The 27,192-nt window shown below is 38.2% G+C and overlaps 1 protein-coding gene across 1 annotated transcript in view; it reads left to right on the top strand.

Moving 5' to 3' along the window:
- The window catches only part of ATP6V1A (ATPase H+ transporting V1 subunit A), a 63,928-nt gene that overhangs the window by 18,477 nt on the left and 18,259 nt on the right, over window positions 1-27,192 (top strand). Inside the window, exons 2-8 of the mRNA XM_069553977.1 lie at window positions 12,010-12,104; window positions 15,848-15,976; window positions 18,505-18,719; window positions 19,011-19,148; window positions 20,527-20,678; window positions 24,531-24,693; window positions 25,232-25,340. Of these exons, the coding sequence (XP_069410078.1) occupies window positions 12,020-12,104; window positions 15,848-15,976; window positions 18,505-18,719; window positions 19,011-19,148; window positions 20,527-20,678; window positions 24,531-24,693; window positions 25,232-25,340 (991 nt within the window). The 5' untranslated portion in view covers window positions 12,010-12,019. The remainder of the gene's footprint in view (window positions 1-12,009; window positions 12,105-15,847; window positions 15,977-18,504; window positions 18,720-19,010; window positions 19,149-20,526; window positions 20,679-24,530; window positions 24,694-25,231; window positions 25,341-27,192) is intronic.

Raw genomic sequence — 27,192 nt, forward strand, 5'->3', positions numbered from 1 at the left:
CTGGAGCTTTTACCTTTTCTATTTCTTATACAGGATTCGTTGTATTTTGATAAGTGAAGGGATGTATGTGTTTTGCACTCAGAAGATTTAATTGTGGTAGGAAGAACTCGTTCCTGATTCTGTCAGTCCAGTTTGCCATCTGTGATCATTCTGTGCTTCTCTATTCTGATTCCCACTTGTGCCTGCACAGTTCCTGTAATCCATCTCAGTAATTTTTAAAAGCTAGTTACATAATGACCTTATATTTGCCTTTATTCTTAACCTTTTGGCTTCTCTATTAAAAAAAAAATAGCATATTGAAATGTATGTATCGTATAAAAATATTTATTCTTGAAACCCTCTCCTTTCTATTATGTTGTTAGATTCAGTGGACCAAGAAAGAAAACAAGGACCTAGATGCTTTTTGTCTTTCAGTTTTGCCATTCTTAGCAAGGCAGCCTGTCTGCTGGCAGTCTGTCTGCTTAGATTTGCTTCCTTCAAGGTCTGAAAATGGCTGCCTGTCCCATACAAGTGACCAGAACGTGTTGCCATATTCTGAGGGAGTAAGTGTTTCTCATGGCCTATATCTTTTAAAAAACAAAGAAATCAGAAACCATTCCCAGAAGGTCCCCAGTAGACTTTGCCCTCCCTCTTACTGGTGAGAACATTGTTTCATGTCCGATTCCAAACCAGTCATTGCCAAGGGTACTGGAATAATACCTTGATATTTAAGGTTGTGCCATCACAAGATAAAAAGGGGGAACTAATGTGGCAATCAGTAACCTGCCACATAAGCCTTTCTAATGGCATTGTTCAGTAGGTAGGTTAAATAAAATGAATAGGAAGGTGCTTCACAAAATTAATTTTTGTACTCTATAAATATAAGGTAATGTTATTAGCTGGAATTGTACCAGTTCTGCAAGCATGAAAATATTAAACAGGATCTTGATGCCTTGTCCCAAGAAGATAAACTGTGTATGAAAATAAGTATTGGCTTTTCTTCATCTTCAAAAAGAAATAATCTTCAATCAGTTATTAGGTAGAATGTATTTTTCTAAGTGTTAACCCTGTTAATGGAAGTACCCTAGTATCAGTGAAGGATTTTGTATATAAATAAAATATTGCCTTGGAACCTTGATATTTAGCTTTTACATAACACCTCACTCTTGCCCCCAACACCTGTATCATCCAAGACTGGTACTAAAACCATTTCTGGGATAATGAAAACACTTGGTGTTGTGTATTAACCAGCAGCAATTTGTAAGGGACCTTGTGAGACAGAAGGAATGGAACGGGCCTCTGGTGTCGTGATTCGCCACTGCAGTGTTCTGCAGTGTGGGAGGGAGACTGATGACTCATTGCATCGGATGGTTGCCTGTGCTATCTGGATTTTTCCCTGTCTGCAGCACGACTTTTTTTTTTTTTCAATCTCTCTCCAATACAGGGGAGGGGTACTGTTTCAGTTTGTGGCTGTTAGAATATTGGCTTTAATCGCATTTACTTTTTATCCTTAAAACAGGAGTCCCAACAGCTAACGACATTGTTTAGAGTGTAATCATTAAGTTTATTCTCTGTGAGCGCAGGCACATAACCACAGTGTTTTCATGAAAGCAACAGTTTTTAAAGTAAATATCATGCTTTTATTTTTTAAACAATTGAACGCAACAGTAATAATTGCATACTGTATTAGAAAGGAGTTATGACATAGCATATAAAACTTGATGTAGCATTAAATTGCATCATGATTGCTTGGATCTTATGGAGATTTGGCATAAGGTTAATTTACAGTATAATCTAACTTGCAGTATAGTTTGCTTATGGCAAAGTCAAACTGTTTTGGGAGATTTTTATCTTAAAATGTTTTTAAAAGCCCATGCTTTTTTACAGAAAGACCTAAGCATTCAGTAGGGAAGCAGATTTTAGCAGTTTTTAATTTTCACTGTTTGCATAGATGACAATGATGGGTGATTAATGGATACAAATTAGTGTGTTATATGGCCATGTCTATTAAACTGCTATATGCTTTGCCCTATTCAGTGATGAAGTCAATCTGTCTGCCTAATTTATCATTTTTATTTTATTTGTGGAAAAGAAGTACTTCTATCTTTTTTTGGTAAAACATACATGTGTATCATGAAGGAGAGGGCAAAACTTGTTTGGATTAAGAGGGATATACAAGAGCATACAAAGAATTTCCCTGATTACAGTTGACTGCTGTAACATCCTGTTATCTGTCAAGATTCTGGGAAAATGGTGGGAGGATATTTATTTATTTAGTGTTTACTTGTTTTTCTGCAGTTGGGGTACTTTGGTGAAAAAGCTTTAGAATTGTAGTGTCTATCTGTCTGTCTGTATGTATGTGTATCCTTATGTCAGCTACAGGAATTACAAATTTTAATGTTCAAGAGAGTCTATTACCTTGGACTAAGCCTCTTGAGAAACCTATATGCAGGTCAGGAAGCAACAGTTAGAACTGGACAGACTGGTTCCAAATAGGAAAAGGAGTACGTAAAGCTGTATGTTGTCACCCTGCTTATTTAATTTATATTCAGAGTACATCATGAGAAACACTGGGCTGGAGGAAGCACAAGCAGGAATCAAGATTGCCGGGAGAAATATCAATCACCTCAGATATGCAGATGACACCACCCTTATGGCAGAAAATGAAGAGGAACTAAAAAGCCTCTTGATGAAAGTGAAAGAGGAGAGTGAAAAAATTGGCTTAAAGCTCAACATTCAGAAAACTAAGATCATGGCATCCGGTCCCATCACTTCATGGCAGATAGATGGGGCAACAGTAGAAACAGTATCAGATATTTTGGGGGGCTCCAGAATCACTGCAGATGGTGATTGCAGCCATGAAATGAAAAGACGCTTACTCCTTGGAAGGAAAGTTATGACCAACCTCCATAGCATTTTTTTTTTTTCCTCCATAGCATATTAAAAAGCAGAGACATTACTTTGCCGACTAAGGTCCGTCTAGTCAAGACTATGGTTTTTCCAGTGGTCATGTATGGATGTGGGAGTTGGACTGTGAAGAAAGCTGAGCGCCGAAGAATTGATGCTTTTGAACTGTGGTGTTGGAGAAGACTCTTGAGAGTCCCTTGGACTGCAAGGAGATCCAACCAGTCCATCCTAAAGGAGATCAGTCCTGGGTGTTCATTGGAAGGACTGATGCTGAAGCTGAAACTCCAATACTTTGGCCACCTGATGGGAAGAGTTGACTCATTGGGAAAGACCCTGATGCTGGGAGGGACTAGGGGCAGGAGGAGAAGGGGACAACAGAGGATGAGATGGCTGGATGGCGTCACCGACTTGATGGGCATGAGTCTGAGTGAACTCCAGGAGTTGGTGATGGACAGGGATGCCTGGCGTGCTGCAATTCATGGGGTTGCGAAGAGTCGGACACAACTGAGCAACTGAACTGAATCCTTGAAAGTTTCTCAAAGTGCTTAACTGTTAAGAGGTTGGAGCCTGAAACTTCTGGAGCAAGGAAACAGTTTCTAGTATCAGAAAATAGTACCTTAGACTTTTCCCTGTGACTCCTGGTGGTGGGCTCTATCTAAGGTTTATGTTGGAGGAGGAAGTTCCTTTTCGAAACTAAAGACTTCTGTTGTATGGAAACCTGAACTCTATACTAATTGCTTGACTTAACCTGAGAACTATCATACGGGCCCTGCTTTCTAAATCCACTTTTGTATTGTTTTTTTCCGTTTCAAGAAAACAAGCCAAAAATTGTAGTGCTTCAAGTATGAGTCTTAAGCTTCAGTTATCCAGGGAGCAATTATTCAGCTTACTCATTGTTTAAATATTTGGGTTCTCTTAAATCAGATGTCTAGAAGGAAGCCTGGTGTATAAGGTGTTTCTTAGGGATCAACACAGTGAGAGGAAGGGGGCAGGAGCAGAATTTGGCAGAAGTGCAAGGTAAGCCCTGCAGAGCCTCAGCCAACCAGGTGGAGTGATCTGGACTGAGCATTTATTGCTTGTGACAGTATCCCACATTGAACTGACAGGATGGGGTCTTCATATATATACCTCCACTTTCCTCGGTCACCCAGCTCAGGTTGCTCTGTGAAGGGTGTCGATGCGGGCAAGGCAGCTCTTTAAATCTGATCCTGAAGGGCTGCCAGCTATTGGCTTTCCACTCCCTTGTCCTTCCTTGAAGTAGAATCTGGATTTTGCAGTTCTGTCCCTAATATGATAAAACATATGTCTTGAGAGAGACTGTTGTCTTCTGTACCACATAGGATTGTTTAGATGTTTATAATAGAAATCGGCCTACTTAAGTTAATCAGCCTAATCAATTTAAATACTGCACTCAGCCGCTGAGTGCAGTACCTAAAGAGCACAGGCTTTGGAGTCAGGAAGTCAGACTGCCTGGGCTCACAATTCCACCTTTAAGTGTTTGCTGGTTGAGAGTTGGTTTCGGAATGTGTTTGCAACCGCCTCTCTGCACGGTGCACAATGGCGTACAGAAAGCTAAGTTACTTGGCAGACGTCATATTTTTGTCCTCTTAACACTGACTTTTTTTCCTTCTAGTTTTACACTTATTGAGTATATTCCCTACACTGTACTCATTTATTTTCCAACTGGAAGTTTGTACCTCTTATATCACATTTCTTTCTTTCTCCCACCTGTCTTTCCTCTGGCAGCCACCTGTCTGTATCCGTGACTCTACATGTATCTTTTAATCTTTCTTCATTTGCTTTGTTTTTAAGATTACACATTTGAGAACTCAGACAGTATTGTCTTTTTTCCGTCTGACTTATTTCATTAAGAATAATACCCTCTAGGCTCAGTGGCAAGATTTTCTTCTTTTTATGGCTGAGGAAAGTGTTAGGGCTTCCCAGGGAGCTCAGTGGTAGAGAATCCGCCTGCCAGTGCAGGAGATACAGGTTCATCCCCTGGAAAAGGAAATGGTAGCCCACTCCAGTATTCTTGCTGGGGTAATCCCTTGGACAGAGTAGCCTGGCAGGCTACCGTCCATGGGGTGACAAGAGTCAGACAGGACTTAACAACTGAAAAACAACAATGTTCTATTATTTATGTGTACCCCGCCTTCTTTACCCATTCATGGGCACTTAGGTTGCTTCCATATCTTGGCTGTTGTAAACACTGATTTGTTTAAAAATAGGATCATCTTGATTTGATATAATATTAATCAGATGAATGCAAATTTGTGGATCTGGTAAAAAGTGCACCTAAGAAAATATATAGAATTATCACTTAACACTTGATTTTCTTATTAGTTTGATGTCAGTGTTCTTAATGCCTGCTGTCTTTGGCATAAATTAAACGACGTATGCCTAAAAATAAAGTTGAAAACTAGAGAATCATCAGTTTCCTATGGTGGCTAGAATTATCCAGCTGAGTAATAAATCCACAAGGCAGCTGAATCATGAACAGACTCATTTGATTTCCACAAATTATTGCTCATACATTTGTAGGCTCTTATTGTTTAAAGGAAAAAGTTGTAAATACCTGTATTTTAAAAATCAGAACAGATACCATTATTGCCTCATAAACATTTCAGAACACCTTCGTGACCCCTAGGAGATTGAAGCATCTGTAAGAAAGTTCTACTGTATACTCTAATGTCTCCTTATTCATCTTCCAAGTTTCAGTTTATTATCCTCTAAGTCACTCTTGTCCTGCCCAAGTTTACGTTAGACCCTCTGCTTTACACACTTCTAAATCACTCTGCATTGCTCCTATGAGAGTACATTTGTCAACTTAATGTAAGTATGTTTGCTTTTATCCCACCAGGCTGGAAACTCCTTGGGGAAGAGATTGTGTCTTATTCCATTGTATTTTCAATCTATAATACTGCACTTGGCATATCACTGATGCTTAAAAATCTGTTTAGTTTTAAGAAAATAAAAGATATGGTAAGACACACATAATAACTAAGGGAAAAAACTAGCCACTTGGCTAGATTTGGTTCAAATAACAAGAAGATAAGAACGTTAGCTTCTTTTTAAAAATTCTATTCAGTTCAGTTGTGTCCAACTCTTTGTGACCCCATGAACCGCAGCATGCCAGGCCTCCCTGTCCATCACCAACTCCCAGAGTTCACTCAAGCTCATGTCCAGCGAGTCGGTGATGTCATCTAACCATCTCATCCTCTGTCGTCCCCTTCTCTTCCTGCTCTCAATCTTTCCCAGCATCAGGGTCTTTTCCAGTGAGTGAGCTGTTTGCATCAGCTGGCCAAAGTATTGGAGTTTCAGCTTCAACATCAGACCTTCCAATGAACACCCATGACTGATCTCCTTTAGGATGGACTGGTTGGATCTCCTTGCAGTCCAAGGGACTCTCAAGAGTCTTCTCCAACACCACAGTTCAAAAGCATCAATTCTTCAGCGCTCAGCTTTCTTTATAGTCCAACTCTCACATCCATACATGACTACAGGATAAACCATAGTCTTGACTAGACGGACCTTTGTTGGCAAAGTGATGTCTCTGCTTTTGAATATGCTATCTAGGTTGGTCATAACTTTCCTTCCAAGGAATAAGCATCTTTTAATTTCATGACTGCAGTCACCATCTACAGTGATTTTGGAGCCCAGAAAAATAAAGTCTGACACTGTTTCCACTGTTGCCCCATCTATTTCCCATGAAGGGATGGGACCGGATGCCATGATCTTCGTTTTCTGAATGTTGAGCTTTAAGCCAATTTTTTCACTCTCCTCTTTCACTTTCATCAAGAGGCTCTTTAGTTCCTCTTCACTTTCTGCCATAAGGGTGGTGTCATCTGCGTATCTGAGATTATTGATATTTCTCCCGGCAATCTTGATTCCAGCTTGTGCTTCCTCCAGCCCAGCGTTTCTCATGATGTATTCTGAATATAAATTAAATAAGCAGGGTGACAATATACAGCCTTGACGTACTCCTTTTCCTATTTGGAACCAGTCTGTTGTTCCATGTCCAGTTCTAACTATTGCTTCCTGACCTGCATACAGGTTTCTCAAGAGGCAGGTCAGGTGGTCTGGTATTCCCATCTCTTTCAGAATTTTCCACAGTTTATTGTGATCCACACAGTCAAAGGTTTTGGCATAGTCAATAAAGCAGAAATAGATGTTTTTCTGAAACTTGTGCTTTTTCGATGATCCAGCGGATGTTGGCAATTTGATCTCTGGTTGCTCTGCCTTTTCTAAAACCAGCTTGAACATCTGGAAGTTCATGGTTCAATTAGGCAATATTAACTTACACTAACAGAATAGAGTTAGTAGTCATCAGTATTTTCTATTAGGCTTACTGGTTGGTGCTTCACAGCAATCCCAGTAGATTTTACAAATGAGTCTCAAAAGGTTAAAAGAATTTGATTTGCTTGAGGGCACAGTTTTTAATTTCAAACTCAATTTGTCTGACTCAAAGCCTTGGTCTTTGTTTCTCAATAAAAAGCAGCAGCCAGAATAGATAAAGTGGTACTCTTGAAGAGTTACTCATATGACATTTAGAATATAGTTTTTAGTTTTATTTGTTCTGTTTTAAAAGAAACATTGACATTGTAAAATACTTGAGAACAGGGTATTGCCTCAGGGGAGAAAGAGCTGAAAACGACTGTCCTTTCAGGAACAGTTGAAGACACTAAAGAGAATTTCCTTGGAGAGGGAGTATACTCTGTGTGGCTACAGTAGTTGGAAAAAACAGGGCCAGAGGGTACAAGTTATAAGAAAGTGTTAATAGATTTAGGTTGGATACAAAACAACTCTCTTGGAGGAGATTTTTAAAAATAGAATAGCGTTTTAAAAATTGAAGCCCTGTTTAAATAGTAGGTATTACTGATGAGAGTTTCGTAAGCATTTTACATCTCACAAGGAACATTTTTGACAAAACTGTAATCTAGTCATAAGCCCAGGGTAGGGGGTACTTCAAGTGAAGATACAAAGAGATTCTGATTTATCCAAGATCTCCTGCCGCATGTCACTGGTAGAATTAGGATGTTTCCTAAGTGTGACTCAGTATTTCATGCTATTTCCACTTTAATAGGCAGATGACCATGTATCATAGGAAATAACCATATTTGAGGAAGAAGTTAGACTGTATTGTTGTAAATTTCTCTTCTGACTTTGAAAATCTTTGATTTTCTGAAGATTAAAATTTGACTTCCTTTGCTTGTTCACTACTTCAAAGCCTTTGCCTAACCTATCTCCCAAATAAATGCTTATCTTTAAACTTTGTTTTTTCTCTTATCTAAGTAGTTTCTAGAAAAACTTCCATCTTTTTAAATTTAATTCTGATCTTTAGCAGTCCCATTCCTCCTTACTCAACAATCCCTTCTGTATATTTAGGAGGCTGGAAAATCCTAACCAACCAGTTTCCCCTTTTCTTTACTTCCTCCCTCAACTGCCCTTCCTCCAATTTAATTTTCCTACAGAATCCAAAATTCTTGATTCTTTGATCCTGACATTTATGACTATAATAAAGATTTTTTCATGATTTCCAATGACTTATGCACTAACTTCATCTTTGCCAATAAATGACTAAAGTGATGATAGTCTCTTATCTATCACCATCTTTTATCATCTTTAAGGTATTGGTACTTATCTTGCCCCTTTGCTCATATCCTCACTTGGAAGGTCTCCTTTATTGCCATATGGTTTTGATCTTTGTTTTTACTCTTGCTTGTTTCTTTAATCACTCTTTAATTCTTCCCCGTTAGCTCTGTCCACCATCCCCTTTCTGAAAGCACCAAGAGCATCCAACCAGAATTCCACTGTTAATGACTTTACTGTTACACTCCCCTCCCAAATTGCTTGACACCTTGGTTTGTTGTTCTTGTTCATTTGCTCTGTCATGTCTGACTCTTTGCAACCCCATGGACTGCAACACGGCAGGCTTCCCTGTCCTTCACCATCTCCCGGAGCTTGCTCAAACTCGTGTCCATTGAGTTGGTGATATCATCCAGCCATCTAGCCTTCTGTCATCCCCTTCTCCTCCTGCCTTCATTCTTTCCCAGCATCAGGGTCTCTTCCAGTTCTCCGCATCAGGTGGCCAAAGTATTGGAGTTTCAGCTTCAGCATCAGTCCTTCCAATGAACATTCAGGATTGATTTCCTTTGGGATTGACTGTTGATTTCCTTGTTGTCCAAGGGACTCTCAAGAGTCTTCTCCAACACCACAGTTCAAAAGCATCTATTCTTCCGTGCTCAGCCTTCTTTATGGTCCAACTCTCACATCCATACATGATTACTAGAAAAACCAGTAACTTTGACTAGACGAACCTTTGTTGTCAAAGTAATGTCTCTGCTTTGGTCCACCTTGGTTGAAAGTGGAAGTTACTCCGTCATGTCTGACTCTTTGCATCCCCGTGGACTATACAGTCCATAGAATTCTCCAGGCCAGAATACTGGAGTGGATAGCCATTCCCTTCTCCAGGGGATCTTCCAACGCAGGGACTGAATCCAGGTCTGCATTGCAGGCGAATTCTTTACCAGCTGAGCTACCAGGAAAGCCACCTTAGTTAATGGATTACAGATCTTGTTCCAAGAAATGTAGGATTCTGTAGTGATCCTTCAGTGGCTCCAGAAAGACTGGAAAACATTACTCTGCCCTGCCTGAGTGAATCCCCGAGGCTCAGGGTTTGATTTTCCTCTCATTCTATATTCTTTCTTTCTGGACTGAACTCAGCCTCGAAGCTTACTTTCCAATTACTGGTTCCCCCAACTCATCCCCATTGGTTTACACTTTTCCCACAACTGAATCAGTTTCTCCTCTGCTCCCTGTGTGTTGTCATTTGAACACTTAAGTACTTTTGCTTTATGGTACAGTTGTTTAAAGCTAGTGAAATCTCCTTTTATTCACAATCTTTATTCCCTAAATTTAACACAGTACCTTTTCCTTGGTAGGAGCTTGGTAAACAGTTAATGAATTGAGTCCATTTGTTACCAAATTAAGTTGTATGTACCCTGCTCAGGCTGTACCCCCCTAAGGCCCCCTGCCTCCACGGGGAAGGTTTTTTCCCCCCTTTCGTGTTACGGCAGCCAAACAATGAAACCAAAGCGGAATTGAAGCAACACAAACTTTATTCAGTGGCCAGAGAATGGAGAAGTGGGAACTTAGTTCAGTAGTCAAATTGTCCCCTTAATGGCAAGAGGGATTTGCTTTTAAGGAATAAGAGATAATAGGGAGAGGAGTAAGACTAATGATGGGGAAGTATATGCATTAGTTTTCTGGGAAAAAGGCAAGATTTTCCTGCAAACGGACACCACCACCTTTCTGTCCTTTGGTCTGTGACTTCCATTCATGGCTGCAGGTAGGAGTGTCATTTTGTACACCAATGTAGTACAAAAAAATCACTGTAGAAAGAGATTCAGGGTCTTTTGGAGATCAGATTCATCACCATCTTGATTTCAGTTTTTTGATATCCAGTTTTTTGTTTTTCTCTCCCTATAGCTTCCTTTGTGTCCCGACCATGTGATTAAAGATATGTTAGTTCCTGTTCGAGGGAAGGGTTGGTTGGTTTTGAGCAAGGGTCTGGTGACAGCTCTGGTAACACATAGACACAACCCATACTATTTCCAGAGCTTTTCAACTTCTCACCATGCCTGCTTCCCCTCTCCTCTTAATGTTAGATTGATTAAACATCATTCTTCTCATAACAATCTTTGGTTGTTTCCTATTGTTTGTAGGAGAAGGTCCACTAGGCATTCATCTCTAGACCCACAAATTAATCTCTACCTTTGAATCCTTATTTCTCACTGTTGTAGTACAGTTTTTTATTGTAGTCAGGCTGGTCCATAAACTCTCCTGAAATTTTTATTTCCCTTCTCTTGTTATTTCTCTACCTGGAATGCCTTTGCAAGCCTCCTTTTCCTTGCTAATCTTTGAACTTTTAGTAAATAAGAGTATATTATTTGGTACTTTATTATATATTGGTCTGTGACCTTTTCTTTAAGGTTGTTAGGAGACATTATATAGCTTTTTATCTGTGCATGTATTTTATTTCTTTTATTAAATTGTCTATAATAAGTTAGACCCGCAGTTACAAAGACACTTTCTGCTTTGGGATCTGTAACTAGTTTTCTGTTTGGACTCAGTACATTGTTTGGGTCTTTCAGGTTGTGCATCTTAAAGTAAATAAGTTGAACTAAATTTCCTAAACTGTTCTGTATTCTGCTAAAGGCAGGGGGTAGGGGGAGGTAGGGATGATCACAGAAACATTTTAAAGATAGATTATACATTTAAACTTTTTTTTTAACATAAGATACAATTTGTTAGATGGTAAAAGATAAAGTAGGGAAGGAGGGAGGTATGTTACAATTTTAAATAGATGGGCAGATAGGCAAAAAAGCCTCTCAGAGTGGGGGATATTTGAGTGAAGACCTGAAGGAGGTATAGGAGCTGACATCCAGGAGAAGAGTACTCCAGACAAGGGGAATAGTGTGTAGAAAGACCCTGAGGCGGAATGTGTATGTGTTTTGAGTAATAACAGAGTCCCGTGTTTATGCGGCATGATAAAGGTAAGAGTAGTTGGGGAAGTCAGAGAGCTAAATGGCAGGGCAAGATGTTGCAGGGCTAGAAAAGCCATTGGAAAGACATTGCATTCCTTGTTAACAGTCCATGGGATATTTTCTGTGGAATACCTTGTATAGGGATACAATTCTGAGTTTTAATAACTGTAGACTATTTAAAACTACAGTTTTAATAACTGTAGACTATCTGAGAACGAGGTAATTTTAACCAAATCTTAAGAATTTTACATTCTATTTTACTTTGAAGAAGTGGTAATAACTACACCAGAGTTCACTACCTATGGCTTCCCTGGTGGCTCAGGCAGTAAAGCATCTGTCTACAGTGTGGGAGACCTGGGTTCAAGCCCTGGGTTGGGAAGATCCCCTGGAGAAGGAAATGGCAACCCACTCCAGGACTATTGCCTGGAAAATCCCATGGACAGAGAAGCCTGGTAGACTATAGTCCATGGGGTTGCAGAGTCGGACACGACTGAGCAACTTCACTTCACTTCACTACCTATATTGGTTCTTTTGCTTTAAAGTTTCTAATTATAACTTAATTTCTTTTTTATTATAGGTAAATTAACATGATGGATTTCTCCAAGCTCCCCAAAATACGTGATGAAGATAAAGAAAGCACATTTGGTTATGTGCATGGGGTCTCAGGACCTGGTGAGTAATACATAATAATCATAATAGTAAAAATCCCTAATATCAGTTAATATCTTTTCAAGATGTTTTAGGCAGAAATACACAAGTTTCTCTTCACCTATGTATATTCTGTCTTTAGAAGATTTCATACCTGCTGTAAGACTGAGGCAATACTTCCACCATAAGGGTTACTATAACATTTATTATCCAAATTTGATAATTATTATGTAAATGTATAGATGGTATTATATGTCTTAAATTATTTTTGTTTTTAAATCTGAGGTTAAAAAACTATAAAGTTTATAGGTTTTATTTTGTGATACCTAAATGTCTGTTAATGTGATATTAAATTTTAGTAATTGCTTTTAGAACATTTCTCAGAAATATCAACCATGGCTCTTTGCATGTATAAATCCTTCTGAGTGATGATTCAGATATCACGTAACTAGCTACCTATAGCAAAATAGTCTTATGACATGATAATGAGAATGGAAAGCAGTTTATGTTTGTTTTGCCCACAACTTGGAGTACTGCATTTTAAATAATAAATAAATCTCCTCCTAGTATTAAGTTTGTTATTCCACATTTCCACTGCAAAATGGTATTCAGTTTCTGTTGGTAAAACAGAAACTCATTGATTTGTAATCTTTAGTGCCATGAATATTCACTTTTCCTTGTCTTTTTATAAACCTCATATTGTAATCTTTCTGATGTTCTAATCACAATAGAGGTGATGGTACTTTGGGGTGTTAATACAAGTGAAGATTACCAGTCACTGGGCCGCTTATTTCTCCCTAGTAAGCTTATACTGCTTAGAACTTGGTGTTTGAGCTTGAATTTTTAGCAAATAATATATTTCACTACTTTCAACATCTTCACCATTCAGAGAAACAGTTTTTCACCTTGATGACCATAAGGCCTTTAAGGAAGACAGACTGTACATAGGAAACTTTTAGGGAAAAGGCAAAGAACACTCTCAGAAGAGTTTAGGCGAAAATATTTTTCTGAAATTTGTCAACATTTTAGTTATCTGTGGTATTTCAGTGTGGGCCTCCCAGGTGGCACTAGTGGTAAAGAACGTGCCATGCCGATGAAGGAGACGTGAGAGATGCAGGTTAGGTCCTTGGGTCGGGAAGATCCCCTGGAGGAGGGCATGACAACCCACTCCAGTATTCTTGCCTGGAGAATCCCATGGGCAGAGGAGCCTGGTGGGCTACAGTCCATGGGGTCACAGAGTCGGATGTGATTGGAGGGCTTAGCACACATTTCTATGCTTTTTAATTATTCTTATAGATACAGAGGTAAATATTGATAAAAGAAATAAACTTCCATTGTTCTAATGTAAGTTAAGTAAATATTAATTCCCTAATAGTTTCTACTTGAATATTACCTAATTCATAGTTCTAATTAATTGTATCCGAAGGCTAAATATTGAAATAGACTTACTCCTTTGAGGCCTGCGCAGGTCCCAACCTGTCTGTGGTTTGGGGTTGCTATCTGCCTCATAGAGCAAATTAGAGGCTTTGTCTTCTGGGAAGACAAAAGTCGTCTTCTCCTGAAAAGACCTCTTACACAGTTAGCGTTGGCATCTTCCAGGAATAGGAGGGCAGGAATTGAGACCTTAGGAGTCTGGTAGGGAGAGGCAGAGATAGAAAAGTTGAGGTTCTAGGGAGACGACATTGGTTGTAACTAGAAAGTTCACAGTAGGGTATTGTTACCTCCAGAACTCGTCACTGTTAACTCTGCCTGGCTTCGTGACAGTCATAAAAATGGATTCCTTAATAAAATACAGTTTTAAAAAAAAACCCACCATAGACTCATTCCTATACATACCTGAAAACATCCAACCTTCCCCTCCTGCCAGAAAAGTAACTTTTGCTTGCAGGGCAACATGATCCAAAATAATAAGTGCAAATTCTAATATAGTATTATAAGAAATAGGGATTCTTAATGAGGCTTTCACTCAGCGGTTGTGGCTGATTATAAATATCCTGTTTGTTGTTATGCTCACTCGTGTCTGACTCTTTGTGACCCCATGAACTATAGCTTGCTAGGCTCCTCTGTCCATGGGATTCTCCAGGCAAGAATACTGGAGTACGTTGCCAACCTACTCCAAGGGCTCTTCCTGATGCAGGGATCAAACCCGCATCTCTTGCATCTCCTGCATTGCAGGCGGATACTTTTACCACTGCACCACCTGGGATGCCCAAATGCAAATGGGAGTTTTTCTAGGTAGATCTGTCCAGGAAGAGTTTCAAGAACCACTGGTATAAAGTGTTAGAAACTAAAGTGGTTGTTTTATGTGATATTTCTCAAAGGAATGGTGAACACAGAGCGTGCTGACGATTTTTAGTTTTAGTCTTTTATTATTATTTTTTTTCCCAGTACCCACCATTCCTTGTATTATAGCAACCTAGATTGATCAAAACTTGCCTAAGTGCTTCTAGTTAAGAGTTCAAAGTATATTTGTCATATAGAACTTCAAAATGAAAATAGTATTCATGTGTATCATGTAAACAAGTAATCTTAGCCTAAAGCCTAACAAAATTTTATTCTGTTTATCCCATCTATGACATATGCTAAAAAAAAATGTGTCTTTTTGATTAACAAAACAAAAAGAAATGGAAGAAAATATTTGTAGTGGTGTGACTATCAGAGGGTTAATATACAAAATACACAAACAGCTAATATAACTCCATATAGAAAAACCAAAACAACCCAATCAAAAAAATGGGTAGAAGACCTAAATAGACACCTTACCAAATAAGACATACAGATGGCCAACAGGTACATGAAAAGATGTTCAGCATCACTAATTATTAGAGAAATGCAAATCAAAACCACAGTGAGGTATCGTCTCACAGCAGTAAGAATGGCTGCCGTCAAAAAGTCTGCAAGTAATAAATGCTGAAGAGGGTGTGGAGGAAAGAGAACGCTCCTACACTGTTGGTGGGAATGTAAATTGGTGTAACTACTATGGAAAACAGTACAAGTTTCCTTAAAAATAAAAATAGAGCTACATATGATTCAGCAGTCCCATTCATGACTGTATATCCAGAAAAGAGGAAAACTGTAATTTAAAAAGATATATGTATCCCAGTGTTCATAGCATAACTATTTATAGCAGCCGAAAACCAGAAGCAACCTAAGTATCCATCGGCAGATGATCAGCTTAAGAGGATGTGGTATATATACGCAATGGAACGTTCTTCAGCCGCATAAAGAATGAAATATTGCTGTTTGCTGCAACATGGATGAACCTAGAGAATGTTAGAAGAAAACCAGACAAAGATAAATATTGTGTGATATCCCTTATATGTGGAATCTAAAAAATAATGCAAATAAATCTGTATATGAAGCAGAAACAGACACTCATAGAAAACAAAATTATGGTCAACAGTGGGGAGAGGGAGGGAGAGACAAATCAGGAGTCTGGGATTAACAAATGCAAACTACTGTACATAAAATAGATAAGCAACAGTGATTTACTATACAGCACATGGAATTATACTCAACATATTATAATAATCTATAGAAAATCTGAAAAATATATATATCTGAATCGTGTTATATATGTGAAACAGTGTTTTAAATCAAGTATAATTTTTTTTTAATGTACTTTTTGAGAGACTGTGTGTCCCATAGGTGTTTTATTTTTCCTGTAAATATGTGAGAGAAGTGTATTAACAGACTTATGGGGTATTTTGATTCTATGGAACTGTTCAGAGTCTTGAGTCGTTAAAATACTCACCTGTTCCTTTCAGTGGTTACAGCCTGTGACATGGCAGGCGCAGCCATGTATGAGCTGGTGAGAGTGGGCCACAGCGAGTTGGTTGGAGAGATTATCCGATTAGAGGGAGACATGGCTACCATCCAGGTGTATGAAGAAACTTGTATCCTTTTTACTTCAATTTCTGGCCATTTTCTACAAGTCAGAATTTAAAGATTTTTGGCAAAGGTAAAAGCAACACCAGCAGTATCAGAAACATGGAATGCTGGTGTTTTGAAGAAAGCTGATAGATAGAAGTTTATTGAAAGGTACTAGGAATCAGTGCTCTTATTTTGAGAAATCAGTATTATCTCCTAAACTTTCATTGCTGTTAATATTTCAGTGCTGACTACTTAATTAAGTTTTGTTTGCTACAGCTTTTTTGCCATGCAGAAATATATGCTTCAGTTCAGTTCAGTTCAGTCGCTCAGTCGTGTCCGACTCTTTGCGACCCCATGAATCACAGCACGCCAAGCCTCCCTGTCCATCACCCACTCCCGGAGTTCACTCAGACTCACGTCCATTGAGTCGATGATGCCATCCAGCCATCTCATCCTCTCTCATCCCCTTCTCCTCCTGCCCCCAATCCCTCCCAGCATCAGAGTCTTTTCCAATGAGTCAACTCTTCACATGAGGTGGCCAAAGTACTGGAGTTTCAGCTTTAGCATCATTCCTTCCAAAGAAATCCCAGGGCTGATCTCCTTCAGAACGGACTGGCTGGCTCTTCTTGCAGTCCAAGGGATTCTCAAGAGTATTCTCCAACACCACAGTTCAAAAACATCAATTCTTCAGTGCTCAGCCTTCTTCACAGTCAACTCTCACATCCATACATGACCACAGGAAAAACCATAGCCTTGACTAGACAGACCTTAGTCGGCAAAGTAATGTCTCTGCTTTTGAATATGCTGTCTAGGTTGGTCATAACTTTTCTTCCAAGGAGTAAGCGTCTTTTAATTTCATGGCTGCAGTCACCATCTGCAGTGATTTTGGAGGCCCCCCCCCCCCCAAAAAATAAAGTCTGACACTGTTTCCACTGTTTCCCCATCTATTTCCTATGAAGTGATGGGACCAGATGCCATGATTTTAGTTCTCTGAATGTTGAGCTTTAAGCCAACGTTTTCACTCTCCACTTTCATTTTGATCAAGAGGCTTCTTAGTTCCTCTTAACTCTACAGGACCTCTTCTCTCTATGTCAGTATTGGAGTGCTAAATTCAGGTGCAAAAGCACCTGAAATTAATAAAATTAAAAGTCTTCACAGCTATGAAATCATCACTAATCAAAAGGATTTTTTTCTGTTGTTAGATTTATATTTTATTTAGCCTTTCACATGGTTTAAAGATTTAAAGGAAACAAATGAATGTGTATATAGTGAGAACCTGCTCCACTTTCGTCATCCTGTATTTGGCCAGTTTTCAAAACAGACGTGCATTCATGCAACCAGTTTTGTTAGTTCCACTTACTATATATCCTTCTAGTTTTTTACTTGAACCATTATAAATGTATATTTTTATTTCCTTTTTTTCCCCAGAAGATAGTATAAGTGCTGTTCTACACCTTTTATTCACTTAAAAATATTTGTATTGTGGAAGATGGATAGATATGTGATAAATAAAATGCAGTGTGTACGGTAGATCACTGTAATATTCTTTTAACTTTGCTGTAGGCTTGAAATATTTTTATAAACAAATATTGGAAATTAAAGTATATTTTGGAGATCTTTCGTGCAAAATTCATAAAAGTACCTGTCCTTTTTTACAGCTACATAGAATTCTAGCATATGAATATACCATCACGTATTAATAAATCTCTTAATGATTGTTAAGTCTTAAAATATTTTTGGGTTGTTTCTCAGTCTTAAGAGTTTAAGATTTTTTTCTAATTCTAATATCCTTTTTAAGGAACTGATATTCCTCATCAATATAATTGAAGCAATGTATTATAGAGAGGCTTTTGAATCTGATTTTAGCCTGTGGGTACCAAACTGTGCCCAAGGCACTCTGGGCAGCTGCAGCAAACTCATGTGGTGCCCTGGGGATGTTTTAAGGATTTGCGGTAAACACAAGAATATTCGACATCTTCTTAGACACCATTAGAACTAGTAGCTTGAGATAATAAGCAGTTTCATTATCTGACTGCACTATATTCTTGTCGATGATGTCATATCTTTGTGAAGCTGAGTTTTTGGCAATTGCTAAGCTAAAAACCAGGTGTCATATGAAAATGATGTGGATTCAGTATTCAGTCTGACTTCTAGGTTTGGAAATTATAGACTACCCAACAGGCACATTAAATCCCCTTTGCAAGAACTGAGATTATTTAAAAATGAAATTAAAATGTTCTTTTTTCTTTCAATTTATGTGTCTTTTTGTTTCAATTAATGTGTCTTTTTCTTTCAAAGTGTTACTTGTTAGACACATAAACTTATTAAAATGTTTGAGCATGATTATTTAGTATATGGAATTATTAAATATATCTTTTGTTGTAGATCTCTATGAAAAAGTTACCAAAACACTCGTGATGCTGTGGACTATACGTTTGAGAATCTCAGATTTAGCTTCTTATATGTCATTTCCTGTTAAGCTGCAGTTACTTCTTTATTTTATAGTATCTCCGGTATTTCATAGTGAGTTTTCCTCAACCACCATTCCCAGCTGGTGTGTCTGTTGGAGACCCTGTACTTCGCACTGGTAAACCCCTCTCAGTTGAGCTTGGTCCAGGCATTATGGGCGCCATTTTTGATGGTATTCAAAGACCTTTGTCGGATATCAGCAGTCAGACTCAAAGTATTTACATTCCCAGAGGAGTAAATGTGTCTGCTCTTAGCAGAGATGTCAAGTGGGATTTCACACCTTGCAAAAATCTACGGGTATGTCTTTGTAATCAAAATTTCTAAAGTTGGTGAAAGAATGAATGTGAAAAGAGTGTTTAGTGAACTGTTTTGTACTCTTCGTCAAAATAAAAGTGGACCACAGAAGCATAGTTTACTTGTTTTTTTTTTTTAAGCTCTACAAGAAGGATTATAGAACAAATAGTGTTTTATTGATAAGTGAGGCAAATGAGTTAAATAATGGCAGAGGGTGTTTCCTTGATGTTTATTGAACGTTAAATGGCTTGACATTTCTTTGGGTATTAAGCAACAAGTATGTTTGTTCTCTAGGTTGGTAGTCACATTACTGGTGGAGATATTTACGGAATTGTCAATGAGAACTCTCTCATCAAACACAAAATCATGTTGCCTCCACGAAACAGAGGAACTGTCACCTACATTGCTCCACCTGGAAATTACGATACCTCTGTAAGTATCATATAAACTTTAACTCACATGAGTGGCCCCACTGATATAGTGACCCAGCTGTAGAACTCTAAATAGTTATAGAATTCATATTTAATATGTAAGTTTTAAGTTACTTTCATAATTTAAGATATTTTCCTTTAAAACTTGAGCTTAGGAATACAAAAGGCAAAATATATTGTTTCTTTTTGAAGAGAAACAGCTAGTACAGTATTTTCTTACCTTCTTAACTTATGCTACATTATTTAAACCCCTGATTCTTTTCTCTTTCTTTTGGTCACACCATGGAGTATGGGGGAGCATAGTTCCCCGACCAGAGATGAAACCCGTGCTCCCTGCAGTGGAAACACGGAGTCTTAACCGCTGGACTGCCAGGGAAGTTCCCAAACCCCTGATTCTTTAGGCATAGAAGAGACTTTGATCTTAACTTTCAGTCTCTATTCACATAATGAATCATAGTAAGTTCTTAATCTCAGTGAACCATTTCAAACTTAGTCTTTTGCTGTTATTGATAATCACATCATATCAAATACAGTAGATACATGATAATCTTTGTGGGTTTAAAGAATCTTTATTGGGAAGGTCATTGTAGCATATAACTTTTTCCCAATAAGATATGATGATAACAATTTTCTAATCATCTCACATGAATAAGTTCTGTGCTCTCTGGCATAATAGAGAACAGAAGAATTAAGATTGGGGTTCTGGGCAGTCAGCTATCCTTACTCACTAGCTTAGAGAATCACTCACCTACAAGTTAAAGAACAGTCCTAAAGTGGAAGTTCAGATTCATGTATCAACAAGATTACAAATTTCTGTAGGTCTTTGGACCTTGAGATCGTTTGTGAATAGTTAAAACCATCTCACTGTTTACAAATGTTAAGAATTACTCATTATCTTTTTGCTTTTGTAAATAATTTAAAATATTTAACTTTATTAAATATTTTAGGATTCTTAATTAGGTTAGTATTTTTCATTAAAGTGGTACAAGCGGATTATAATAAAGTAAAAAAAAAACAAAGAATGGAAAATAAATTATGAAAGTTTTCATTTCTTCCCTCCCTCAGTTCCAGGAATATCTTTTGTATCCTTCAGGGATTTTTCCTGTGTATATTCATGTAATTTATTTAACTGTTTCTCTATTACTTGAAATAACTTCTTTCCCAAAAATTTCTAAACTTTTTTTTTAATCATTAAAATAGTAATAATAAGTGTACCTAGTTTTAAAAAAAATCAGAACGGTATATATTTATAATAAAAGATGTAAATCTCCCTACTTCCACATACCACCTCTCTAATCCCCCCTAGAAGTCTGGCATTACTTTTTCTTTAGAGGAAGAAATGTTCATAGTATTCTGAAAATCCCACTGTATTTTTATAGGATGTTGTGTTGGAGCTTGAATTTGAAGGTATAAAGGAGAAGTTCAGCATGGTCCAAGTATGGCCTGTACGTCAGGTTCGGCCTGTCACTGAGAAGTTGCCAGCTAACCATCCTCTGTTGACTGGCCAGAGAGTCCTTGATGCCCTTTTTCCGTGAGTTTGAGCTGTGTCCCTTAGTTTTCCCTCAGATTTTTGTATGTGCTTACTGTTTCACTTCTTTATAGATTAGGTTTTATGTGCTAATCCTATAATAGGTTTTATCTAGAGAAATATGTTTTATGTTTTTGCCAGTGCTTATTTAGAGAGTCAGACCATTGAAGATAATTTATTTTTTCGCAATTGCAAAAGGAAAGCATTATTTCTAAAACTTTCTGAAACTTTCTTGTTATCCTATAATTAGTAGATTGATGTCACTATACATTGATGATTTCTAAAATCACCTGGATTCTCTGTGCTATATCCAGCAGTCTTTCTTAATTTTATAGTCTGCTCTTTGCCATTTTCTTCAATTGCTTAAAAACCTTTCTCTTTAAGTTTTAGGCATAACCATACTACCCTTTACTTTTAACAAATCACTTCATCTTTTAATTTGCAGAAAAGACTGAAGCAGTGATATGAACTCTTAACTTCTGATCACCAACCCCTGTATGTCTCCCTCCAGCTCTCTTCCCTTTAAACCTACTCTGTGGTGTTCTATTACTCTCTCATAAGATCTTCAGTACTTTGGCTCTTCTTACGTAATCAGTACCTCCTGTTTCTATATCCTTTAGAATCCAGCTTAAATTTAATAGTCTATCGCTTCTATGAAAATTTGTTAGTATCTTAAATTTTCTTGTTTCTTTGTCTTCTGCCATACCCACCTGGTAAAATATCAACTGTGAATCAGTCTGGCTATCTCCTTCTCCCAAGTCTACACGCAGGCTGCTGAGAAAAGCAAATAATGAGTGCAAGTTGGTATCTCAGCACTGTGGCATGATCCTTCCGCATTTCCCTAATTGTCATTCTTCTGCTCTCCTCAGTGACTGTTTCAAACCCCTCCACCTGCCTCAGATCTTCAGCTCTTCTTTCTCCTTCCTTCTCACCAAATGGTCATCTCAGATCCTTCACAAAGAAATGAAGGGCCATCAGATTTGGAATTCTTTCAGTTAACGCATGTTCCCATTTATCCTTTGTTCTTCTTCCTTTTTCTGGTGTTCACCCCACCTCGTGTCTCCTCAGAGACCTTCCGTTAGGTGATCGTCCTTTCTTCTGCCATGTAATGAAAAGAGGCCTGCCTTCTACCCTTCTCTTTCTGCCCTCCACTACTTTTCTCCTTATCTTCACAGCCAAACTTCTTGAAGAAAAGTTGTCTCCACTTTTCCCACTTTAATTCACTGTACCGCTATGGCCATGGTTCCACTCCTCAGTGAAGCTACTCTCGCTAACAGCGTCAGTCACTCCCATGCTGATAATTCAATAAATAAGTTAGTATTCTCTTAATTCCTACAACTTTTGGTATTGGATATTGCTTTCTACTCCTTCCTCCTTGAAACACCCACTTGCTTTGCTATTCCGTTTACCTTCTTCTACAGGAAGCTATTGCTTATTCTCCATTGCGGGGGCTTCCCTGGTGGCTCAGATGGTAAAGCATCTGCCTGCAATGCGGGAGATCCGGGTTCGATTCCTGGGTCAGGAAGATCCCCTGGAGAAGGAAATGGCAATCCACTCCAATACTCTTGCCTGGAAAATCCCATGGACGGAGGAGCCTGATAGGCTATAGTCCATGGGGTCACAAAGAGTCGGACACGACTGAGCGACTTCACTTTCGCCTTAATTTTGCTATTTCTTGGAGTTTTTGTCTTTTCTTTCCTCATTATACATCTTACCCTCTGTGAATGACTTCATCCACTCTCAAGACTTAAATGTTCATCTATATGTGTTGATTTCTAAACCTGTATCTTCATCCCAGATCTCTTCTGAGTTCCAGGCTCATATATCCACTTTGGATTATACCTTCCCTTTTGGATATCTTCCCTGTACCCCCGAGTCAGTGTTTTAAAACTAATCATCATCTTAATCACCACTCCTTTTCTTGAAATTTTGCTGCCTCTCTCAGCAAGTGTCATTACTGTACCTCCAGTGAATCCCTCTTCTAAAATCTGTGACTTCTCTCAAGGATTGTTTTTACTCTCCCACATCTCATTAATGAACTAGTACTATTATTCTGTTCCCTAAATATTTTTCTATCTGCATCTTTCATCGCTACTCCATGACTGTGATTAAGGATCTTACCCTAATTCCTGCAATAATCACATTTAAGCACACATCTTCAGTTTTGCCTTCTTTCCGAGTGGTGGTCCATATTAGATAGTGATCCAACTAAAACACATATGTGATCCTGCACTGTTTTGCTTGAAGTGCTCTTTATTACCCTCAAGACAAACACACAATCCTTAACAGCATACAAAGCCATCTGTGATCTGGCTCCTGCTTACCTTCCAGTATTGTCTCAGCCACTTGCTGCCCAACTGCTTCCTTACAGACCATGCTCCAGGCTTCCTGATGGACTTTTAAACCCTCAAGCAGGGCTCCCTCTTGCCCCTGGACTTTTGGTTATGCTGTTCCCTCTGCATGGCATGTTTTTCCCTACATATGGCTGATTTATGTTTCCTTTCAGATCTTACCTTCTTTCAGAAAGACTTTCCTAACCCCACTCCAGTCCAGTGTCAGACTTTGTACCCCTTCTGTGTACTCCCGCATACCTTGAATGGGCTCTGTGATAGCACTTTTCACATTGGATTGTTGAACTTCTAACATGGGACACACCCAGCCCTGCCTTCCCGCCCTGGCTTGAAGATGATTTGAAAGAAGTATGCAGAGCCATAAGATGAATGGACTTGCCTTTCTAGTTTGTCAGAGTCACTGAAAGGTTTCAATGGGAAAACGTTTTAATGCATACTAGTTTCATATGAGAAAAGTCTGTTATCCTTATTAAGGATGCAGTGTTTGTGTGAATTTTATGTTAAATACACTATTACAAAGGAATTTCCCTTAGCATTATGTCTCATTTCTTCTGTCCAGACCCTCCTACCTGACCCACATACTCTCTCACATACACATACACACGTACTTGTGACATTCACTCTCCTCTGCTCTTAAGAGTATGTCCCTCTCCACTCCCACTTTTTAGGGAAAGTTTGAAAGTGGTTGCTAAATGGTTTGTAATCACCAGCTGACTCCACCAGAGTCACCAGTTTACACTACTGGAATGAGAGCTCTGTGAATATAGGAACATGACTGTCTTCCTCACTGCTGTCTCTTTAATGTCTCCAAGCATAGTTTGTAGTGCCTTGGAAGGACTTCATAAGCAGTTATTGAGTAGGTACATTGCCTTAACACCTTAACAAAAGTCTTGTTCATTAACCTCTGTAACAAGATAGGAAATTCTTAGGTCTTATATTTTACCTCAGAAGACAACTTTCAAAAGTGTTTGGTTTTTTTCTTTTAGCTTTAATTCTGATATTTTCCTTTCATAAACTGACTTATTTAAGCATTCAGAGTATCTTTGCTACTGTTTTGTTTATCTTATTTTCACAGTCCTCTTCTCCAAGTACCTTATGGAACATACTTTCACCTCCCAGCTATTACAGATGATTCATTATTGTAAAACACATATCCTGCTTGAGGTGCAAACAGGGGAGCAGTTGTTATATCTGTCAGTACCTCAGTCTTTGTATGTACAGTTACAGATGACAGTATTTTAAAGTGCTTGCTTTAACTGTATTTCTCTGTCACTTTTGTCGTTGTTGGTCAGTCACTAAGTTGTGTCTGACTCTTTGTGGCCCCACAGATCGTAGCCTGTCAGGCTCCTCTGTCTGTGGGATTGTTTACCATTAAATCACCAGGGTAGCCCCTGTGTCTCTAACCTACTTTTTTTATTGGTGTGTATTAGCGAGTATTGGTGTATATTAATATATTGGTGTGTATTAGTGAGTAAAGCAATCCTTACTTGTTTGCTTTGTGTAGATGTGTACAGGGAGGAACTACTGCAATCCCCGGGGCTTTTGGCTGTGGGAAGACAGTGATATCACAGTCTCTATCCAAGTATTCCAACAGCGATGTGATCATCTATGTAGGATGTGGTGAGAGAGGAAACGAAATGTCTGAAGTCCTCCGGGACTTCCCAGAGGTCTGTATCTATAAAGCTTCCCATACTAGTCTAGAGAAAATACCATTGATCAACTTTCATTGGCAATTAATAAAGCTTTGTTTTGGATGTGGAGCAATGCTCTTATTCATCAAAGATCTTTTAAGGAATTTTCTAATTATATTTATGATTCAGATTGTATACCAAAGGAAGGGAATTTGAATTTTTCAGTCAAAACACTTGAAAGTTTCTTTTTGTGGTCTGGTTTCAGTTATTGGGAGAAAGATAAAATAGGCAAAATATTTATTTGGTGTGAACGTCACATAGACTTTGTATGGTCTACTAGGTTACTGTAATAATAACATTCCTATTTCCATAAAATAATGGACATTTTTTTTTATGAAATGTAAATTCTGACTGTTTTCTTTATAGCGCAGTGGGATAGAGGGAAGAGGTTGGAATGATGGGAAATAACTTCTTTGGGAACACAGATTATAAGAGGGATTAAATATAAACAAGTTGTGAAAAAGAAGTTCTATTTCGAAACTGGGGGAATCACTAATAGATTGTTTGTCTCTAGCTCACGATGGAAGTCGATGGTAAGGTAGAGTCAATTATGAAGAGAACAGCATTGGTAGCCAATACATCCAATATGCCTGTGGCTGCTAGAGAAGCTTCTATTTATACTGGTGAGTGTATGAATTGTAATGAAACAGACTAACATGTGTTCTCTAGTTTAAAGCTAGCACCAAAAATTTTTTTTTTCCTGAAGAAATTTTCATTCTAAAGTATATTCATACATATAACCATATTCCTAGAACTCTTTTTTTTTTTTTTTAATATTGGGCTTCCCAGGTGGTTCAGTGATAAAGAATCCGCCTGCTAAGCAGGAAACTCAGGTTCAATCCTTGGATCAGGCAGATCCCCTGGAGAAGGAAATGGCAATCCACTCCAGTATTCTTGCCCAGGAAATTCCATGGACAGAAGAACCTGGCAGGCTACATAGTCCATAGAGTCAGACATGACTTAGTGATTAAACCACCACCACCACATTGCACTCATTATTATATCTTGAGACTCTGTCCATATAAGACATTGATGTGTGTGTGTGTGTATGTGCGCGTGCACTCAGTCATGTCCAACTCTGTGATCCCATGGAGTGTAGCCCACTGGGCTCCTCTGTCTGTGAAATTTTCTAGGCAAGAATGCTGGAGCGAGTTGCTATATCCTACTTCAGGGATCTTTCTGACCCAGGGATTGAACCCATGGTCTCTGGCATTTCCTGCATTGGCAGGTGGATTCTTTACCACTGTGCTACCTGGGAAGCTCCATATGAAATTAATAGAACTGCTTTAATCTTTTTAATGACTTTAAAATGAAGTATCTTCTATTTCCGGGTTTTTGGGGATTTTTTTTTTTCATGTTTTGTCATTGCTCTGTCTCTGGATGTGTCTGTATCTCTATAACTTGAATTTTCAGCCTTGAATTATAATACTTTGATTATTAGTATGTTTATGTATTTCCATCTTTGCTCCCATTTTCATCCCAGCTTTTGGTACTTTGAATTCTACATCTTCAGGAGTTATAATATTCACATTCTGTTCTGTATCCATAGATACAGTGTTTGTATTAGCTTTAGACCTAGTAAAATGGAGTCAGCTTCCCCTGGCAGCGAGGTCCCTTGACTGTAATTTTTCCATTTGTTTTACAATTGGACAAATTTTGATTTTTGGAAGTTTTTTCAAGAAAGGCTCATGGAAACTATATTCTCTGAATTCTTATTTCTTTGTAAGTTTGGGTTTTTTCCTACTGCCTTATAATTTTAACAGTAATTTGACAGAATATAAAATTTTTCGATCAGCGTTTCTTGTGCTGAGGAGAGATCTGACACTGGCCTACTTTTTTTCCTTTTGTAAGTGATTTTTTCCTTCTACCCAAAGGAATGCTTCTTTATCTTTGATATGTTATGATTTTATTGGAATATATCCCAGTATTGATAGTTCTGTTAATTTTTTCCTGAGACACAGTGTACCTTTACAGTCTGTGACTTTGTCTTTTACTTTGAAAAAATTTTGAGAATTGTTTCTGGAAATTTTTCTCTTCCAGTATGGTTATCTTCAAGTGGAACATATTGCATTTCCTTTATCTGTTTCCATATGCATTGTTTCCTCTCTAATTCTTATTATTTAGCCATTTGTTCATTTTTTCACAGGATAATCAGTGTTTATTCTTTGTATTGCTTCTGATGAAACTTTTATGTTGTTCTAGTTCTTTGCTGAGTTCTGCTGGCTCATGAGACAACCTTTTTATCTTCCTGTATATTCCTTGAGATTTTTATTTTGTGGTAGGATGCAGTGTTAAGGTTTTCTTTTATTAGTTAATTGTGATCTCAGTTCTCATTTGTTCCTTGGCAGGTTCATTGCTGTACTGTGCTCTTCTTTTTTTTCTTTTATTTTTGTTTAGTTCATATGCTAATGTTTATTGTTACCATCACTTATCTTTGCAGGAGGTGGGAGGGAATGGTTCTTACTGTGATCCAAA

Source organism: Ovis canadensis, chromosome 1, assembly GCF_042477335.2.
Source record: "Ovis canadensis isolate MfBH-ARS-UI-01 breed Bighorn chromosome 1, ARS-UI_OviCan_v2, whole genome shotgun sequence".
NCBI classification, from domain to species: domain Eukaryota; kingdom Metazoa; phylum Chordata; class Mammalia; order Artiodactyla; family Bovidae; genus Ovis; species Ovis canadensis.